General features: G+C 33.6%; 1 protein-coding gene across 1 annotated transcript; it reads left to right on the forward strand.

Annotated features, from left to right (window-relative positions):
• Window positions 1-327: 327 nt before the first annotated feature.
• Window positions 328-7697, forward strand: LOC115456311 (plexin-B). The gene has a single exon (XM_030185327.2). The coding sequence runs from the start codon at window positions 481-483 to the stop codon at window positions 6160-6162; it is 5682 nt and encodes a 1893-aa protein (XP_030041187.2). The 5' UTR covers window positions 328-480; the 3' UTR covers window positions 6163-7697.
• Window positions 7698-7801: the final 104 nt, after the last annotated feature.

The raw sequence follows: 7801 nt of genomic DNA on the forward strand, positions 1-7801 counted from the left end.
TAGTGGTCAAGGACTGGGGCTGACATTCTCACTTATAAAATGAATATTTAAAAAATAAAACGAAGTATTTTATTGGATCCAATTACAAGTTTACAAAACAAAACACTTATTATTTCACCCATACGCCTGCAAGTTTAAAGTAGTATTGTAAATCATGTGTAGTTTAGATATTAAATAAAATAAATACACTTTTCAATGGCTGTAAATACAAAAATATTTAAATTCTAAAGAAAGCTTTTACAATAATGCATTGATGAACTGCAATTCCTTTATTTATTATGGAGGAAAAAAGAAAAATGTCTATTGGTAGATATTATGGCATAAACTTCTATTGTTTATTCCATGTCATCGCAATGGATGCTTTTACAAGTTACACTTTATTTTTGTAAATCACAAAATGGGTTGAAATTGAATTAAAGTAAGTGTGTGGGACGTGAAAAAGTTAATTGTATACCATCTAAGGCGAATTAAAATGCGATCATGGCTGCTCTGGTGACGTTGTTAGTCATAACATTTTGGCTTCGGTGCACTATAGTGTATGGTTACGAGTTCATATCACAATATCCCAGTCAACAAAATGAGACATTCCAATTCTATCACTTAGCCGTAGATAGAGTCAGTGGACAAGTGTATGTGGGTGCGCTTAACTGGATTCATCAGCTAAGCCCTGATTTAAAACCGATTCATGTAGTGCAGACTGGACCGAAACTTGATAATCCTATGTGTCATGCTACCGGCTGTACTTCAACAGATATAAAGACTACATGGATTGACAATGTAAACAAAATTCTATTAATCGATCAAGAGTCAAGAATAGTGATCGCGTGTGGATCAATTAAACAGGGATCGTGCTTCAAGTACAAGTTGGGCGATATTTCTTCGGAGCCGGAGTTTGTCGCTGTGAGTGTTGCAGCTAACGATGCTGAAGCGTCTACATATGCCTTCATCGGCCCGGAAAGGTACAATTCGTGGGGTCGGTCCAATGTGTTATATGTGGGGACAACATTCACGAACAATGGGGAGTACCGTCATGACGTTCCTGCCATTTCCAGTCGCAATCTTATGACGTTAGATCTAGCCCTGTTCACATTCATTAAGCAGAGTTTGATACAGATAGATGTAAAATATAGGGACAATTTCTTAGTGCAATATGTGTATGGATTTAATGCCAGTGATTATGCTTATTTTCTGATAATACAAAAACATTCCCACCTTGCTGGTAACGAGGAGTTTGGGTATGTGTCGCGACTGGCTCGCACCTGTGTCAGTGATGATAATTACAATAGTTATACAGAAGTCACATTAGAGTGTCATGTTAGAGAAGAAACTAGTGATAAGAGTGAACTTGTCAATTACAACTTAGTTCAGGATGCAAAGATAGCTAAAGCTGGTGCTAACTTGGCCACACAACTAGGCATTGAAATAGGAGACTCTATACTCGTAGCCCTGTTCAGTCCATCCAAAAGTATATCTAATGAGCCCATGTCAAAATCAGCTATGTGTGTGTTTTCATTACAAGAAATAGAAATTAAGTTCAATGAAAATGTTCACATGTGTTTTAATGGCAGTACTAAAGCTCGTAACATGGGCTACATATCGGGTATGATATCAGATGGTAAATGTCCCAGTGTTGGCTCTACAGGCAACATACTTAATTTTTGTGAAGTAGGGCTTAAGATTAGTGGGCTTTATCCTATCAAAACTATGTCTGTAATAAATTGGAATGATACCTTAATTACTAGTGTTACTGTGTCTGTAACAGGCCTACACACTGTAGCATTCCTCGGCACCAATGAAGGCACATTGAAAAAAGTTTTAATAGATGCAGATAAATCTTTAGAATATTCCAGTGATGAACTGCTACCAGGACAAAGAATTCTTCCAGATACAACTTTATCACCATATCAAAAAACCCTATATGTACTGGCAAAAAATACAATTGTACAAATACCGACAGAAAAGTGTGCTGAACATGGTAATTGTTCTTCATGCTTAGAGTCAAATGACCCACATTGTGGATGGTGTTCATTAGAGAAACGCTGTACTGTACAAAGTATGTGTCAAAAAGGTACACAAAGTGCACCCAGGTGGCTTTCTCAATATACTGGTCAGCAATGTATTGATTTTGAACAGATTTTACCTGATAGAATATCCATGAATGAAGTAACAACAGTTCAACTAGTTATAAGAACTCTTCCAGAACTACCTTTTGGCGCTAAATATAAATGTGTATTTGGCAATACACCTCCCATCGATGCAGCTGTCACCTCAAATGGGTTGGCATGTCCCACACCTGATTTAAAACATCGTCCAAAAATACCTCAGAATCAAGATCATGTATATGTGCCTTTGTCAGTGCATTCATCTGAGACCAACAAAGATTTTGTATCTCGCAACTTTGCATTTTATGATTGCTCCAGACATACCACATGTCACTCATGCATAACAAGTGATTGGGCTTGTAACTGGTGTATTTATGATAATAGATGCACTCATGATATCTCTGTATGTCAAAGAACAATAATAAGTGGAGAGAATAATCCTACCAAATTGCTTAATCATGGTGTTGGACATTGTCCTCGTATAAGACAGTATAAGAAACCTATCTTACTGCCTAATAATGTCCCAAAAGAATTAGAACTTGAAGTTGAAAACTTGCCTCACTTGCAACCTGGTCACACAGGATTCCAATGTATAGTCACCATAGAACAAGCTAACATGATACTACCAGCTAGAGTGGAATCTAATCATTACATTGTATGTGACAAGACAACCTATTCATATGAAGAAGATGTGGGTGAATATAATGTCAGTGTCAAAGTTGTTTGGAATCACAATCACTACATAGATATTATAACTATTACATTATATAAATGTGAAATCCTAGGATCTCATAGGGAACATGCAGATTGTTCTCTTTGTATAACAAGGAATTCAATATACCAATGTACATGGTGTGGTAATTCTTGTTCTTATAGTGAATCCTGCCTCGAAAACCCTGTAACTGAATGCCCTAAACCCAGAATTGATATGATAAAACCACTAAGTGGACCCATTGAAGGTGGTACAGTGGTCACAATTGAAGGTAGCAATCTTGGTTTAAGAATAGAAGAAGTAAAAGGTAAAATTCGTATAGGTGATGTTCCATGTGATATAGTTGATTTTGAAGTATCAGTAAGCATTACTTGTCGTACTGGACCATCAAACAGCTCAGCTGTAGCTCCAGTTATAGTTGAAAATGACTCTGGATACACAGAATCATCAGTACTGTTTAGTTACAAGGATATAAAATTGCAAGGAATTTATCCAGTCCTTGGCCCTGTATCAGGTGGGACCCAATTAGCAATTGGAGGCCAACATTTAAACATTGGATCTTCTGTTGCTGCATTTTTAGATGAACTACCTTGTTCTGTGAATAAAACTCAGACATCAAACAGTAGATTAATTTGCATTACCCCTAAAGCAAACATGCCGCGTGTTATTCACACACTAATGGTAGCTATAGATAAGGCTAATAGAACGCTAAGTGGCGACTTGTTTAATTACACAGCAGATCCCACCATAATGGAAATAAAACCTTTAAAAAGCTTTGTATCTGGTGGTAGAATGATAACAGTTCATGGAACAAACCTTAATACAATTCAGAAACCACTTATGAAATTATATTATGCAAATGAATTGATTCCTGTTAACCACACGGAATGTTCAGTTTTAAATTCTAATCAAATGGAATGCCCAAGTCCTGCAATAAACAAAAAGTATGATGAAATATTACAGGCAACTAAATCCCAAACTAGTACTCCCCAAGTTGCAATGAAAGTAGGGTTTGTTATGGATAATGTAGAAAGCATGCATGATTTGGAAAAATATTTTAATCCGCCACGTACACACATGGTGTTTGTAGATGATCCTCATGTGTATCATTTTCCTAACAAAATAAAATCATATAAAGGTGATCCATTAGTGATTGAGGGAGAAAATTTAATACGAGCCAGTGATGAATCAGATGTCGTCGTAACTATTGGCACTCAGCTATGCAATGTGACTAGTTTAACTATGCAGCAACTCTTATGTACGCCGCCTGAAATACAGCCATCAAACACTGATGAAAACGGCTTACAAACCACTGAATTTAATTTGCCATTAGTAGTAGTTAAAGTAGGTAAGAACTTGCGTTTTCCAATTGGGTACCTTCACTATGAATTACTAAGAAATTACAATTTTCCTCCAGAAGCCATAGCTGGTATTGCAGCTGGCACATTCTTTTTGGTTCTTATATTTATGATTGTGCTAGTTATGTATAGACGCAGAAGTACAAAAGCTGAAAGAGAATACAAAAGAATACAGATACAAATGGATACCTTAGAAAGCAATGTAAGATTAGAATGTAAATTGGCATTTGCAGAACTACAAACTGATATGTCTGATTTGGCAGCTGATTTGGAACATTCAGGTATTCCAACTCTGGATCATGTTAATTATGTTATGAAAGTTTTCTTTCCTGGAGTATCTGATCATCCAATATTGAATGTCCAGAGACAATTTATAAATGCTCCTAGGACGAACTATGACGCAGCAATGATCCAATTTGAACAACTTTTAAATAACAAAAGTTTCCTTCTGTCATTTATAGACACATTGGAGTCACAAAAGTCATTTAACATTAGAGACAAAGTAAATGTCGCTTCACTACTAATGATTATATTAATGGGCAAAATGGAATATGCTACTGATATTTTAAAATCGCTTCTTTTACGTCTTATTGATAAATCTATATGCAACAAGCATCCTCAACTAATGTTAAGAAGAACAGAAAGTGTTGTTGAAAAAATGTTAACAAACTGGATGGCCCTTTGCATGTATTATTATCTGAAGGATTATGCTGGTTCTTCATTATTTTTGCTTTTTAAGGCAATTAAACACCAAATAGAAAAAGGTGTTGTCGACGCTATTACTCACGAAGCCCGCTATTCTCTATCAGAGGAGAAACTATTGAAAGAACAAATTGATTACCAATCTGTTACATTGCATATAGTACAAGATGATTTTGATGAAAAAGTTCAGTGTAAAGTTCTAGATTGTGATAGCATTTCACAAGTAAAGTCTAAAATATTAGATGCTCTATTTAAAAATACTCCATTTTCCTTGCGTCCGTCCGTCCATGAAGTCGATTTGGAATGGCGCCACGGCAGAGGTGGGCATGTCACGCTGCAAGATGAAGACGTGACTACGAAAACCATTAATGGTTGGCGAAAATTGAATACACTGTCCCATTATGGTGTAAAAGAATCAGCCGTTATGTCGCTAATATCTCGACAAAACGACAGCTTTAACACACCATACAAAATACCTTGTAAGAACTGCACAGGGATATATTGTTCTAATTCGCACATACGAGTTTATAATAGTGATATAACAGATCAGAATGTACATTACTATCACTTGGTAAAACCTATTGAATACCAGCATATAATAAGCAAATCTTCAGAACATAGTCACAAAGCCATTCCAGAAATATTTCTTACGAGATTATTATCTACTAAAGGTACCGTGCATAAGTTTGTAGATGACTTTTTCAGCACAATACTCACGGTTAACGAAGTGTTGCCTCCAGCAGTTAAGTGGCTGTTTGATCTCTTTGATGATGCAGCGAGAACGCATGGAATAATGAACCCTGAAGTAGTTCATGCTTGGAAATCGAACAGTTTACCTTTAAGATTCTGGGTGAACCTTATAAAGAATCCAGATTTTATTTTCGATATAAACAAAACTGCAACTGTTGATTCTTCTTTATCAGTTATCGCCCAAACATTCATGGATGCTTGTTCATTATCTGAACACCGATTATGCAAAGACTCACCATCAAACAAATTGCTTTTTGCTAAAGATTTGCCTACATACAGAGACATGGTGATACGGTTCTATCAAGCCGTATCTCAGTTACCGCAAGTAACTGACCAGGAGCTAAGTACATCTATGCAGCAACTTTCAGTAGAGCAGTTGAATGAATTTGACACATTATCTGCCTTAAAAGAGTTGTATATCTATGTCAGTAAATATAGAGAGCAAATTGTATTAGGGCTAGAAAATAAAATGCACTTAGCTCATAAATTAGATAATATAGCATGCACTATGGAAGGTGACCCTACATCTATATGCTGACTATATGACACCATAAGTTACGATTTGATTGCATTTACGTAATTTGTTTATACGATCTACTTTGTAAAAAGAAGCTTTAATTTATTGTGAAATTATTCAGATATAAAGCCGATAACGTATAAAAAGACTGTATATGATCAGTTCTCTGACTCTAGCTAGGAGTTTAAAACTATTTTTTGGATAAAGCAAAGACTCGAATAATCGCGATAATAGTATTATTTTTATGTATAAGTCCATTTACATTCAATATTCATCAATCAGTTGTTTACAAGCAGTAAATTTGAAATAAATATTCTGGCATAAATCTGTTACAAGTTTATTTAATACAAAATATTTTACTGATTTAGAAATTATTATGGGTATTTAGGATAAAAATGTTACAAATTAATTGCAAATATTCTGCCACTTGTTTTAAGAGTCTCGATAGTTATTATTATTAATCTTAATTTGAATAAGATGGGCTTTAATGGATACAGTGCTAAATCACTAGTATTTGTTAAACATCTAATGAATCTCGTTTTAGCAGCAGCTTTGATAGTAGTAACAAGAACAAATCTTTTATGTAATATTTAAAAAACGAATCTCAAATATTTCTAATGCATTTATTCTCCAGTGGCCATACTTTAAGTGTCCATGCTATTTTTATAATTGTTTAAGTAATTAATGTATCTAATGGTCTATAGAAATTATTAAATCTTATGATTTCAAATAAAATGTAGATCTGGCACTGAAATAAATTTTATAATGTAAATCTAATTTGTATGTATTTAAAAATACTTAACTATTGATGTGTATTATGCTAAGATGTATGTGTAAAGAGAGTTAAGATTTAAGGAAAATGTTGTGATATTTGTATTTGGAATATTGATAGTGAATAGTGCTGGTTTCATTCACTTTTTTATTGCTTTACTTCATTAAATTAATAATGAATTGTTTTGTACATTGTACCATTTCAAGATTAGTATTCATTATACTCAAAAAAGATTTCATACACTGAAAACTATTCTAATAAAAATATATTTATAAGTATTATGTATTTACTATGATCTCATTTTTTGTTTGCTCAAGTAAATATCACAAATTATGTTCATTTTAGTGAAGATCTTTATGTTATAACTTGGCAGCAAATAACGTAACAATAATATTCCATTTACAAAATATTTTAAGATATACTTAGATTTAATTTGCTAGAATTTAAGGCAGCGTAAAATCACCCGTCTCTTGAAATTTTATATTATTGACTTAGAAATATACTTATTTATCAATCCTTTTGTAATAAATAATTTCAATATGAATGGGATAAAACATGAAAAACAGTTTATTCATTTCAATAACATTTATTAGATACATAAAATACCCAACATTTATTTAGGCAGGCGATTTTGCACATAAAGCCAGTTAAAATATCCAAGAATTTATATAAATACTATTGAAATTCAAAATTAATTTGTTTACTATTTCAACATATTTAATAACTTTGTACTATTAAAAGTTCATAAGTTACTAAATTGACAATTATAATATTTATATTTCGAGCAATTTATTTTGAATTTTGCGTGATGTATTTTATCTACCTACCTATATCCCGGTTCATCATGTGGATATGTACTGTGTATATTTTCATGGGGTGTTACGACCA

Source organism: Manduca sexta, chromosome 23, assembly GCF_014839805.1.
Source record: "Manduca sexta isolate Smith_Timp_Sample1 chromosome 23, JHU_Msex_v1.0, whole genome shotgun sequence".
Classification (NCBI taxonomy): Eukaryota; Metazoa; Arthropoda; class Insecta; order Lepidoptera; family Sphingidae; genus Manduca; species Manduca sexta.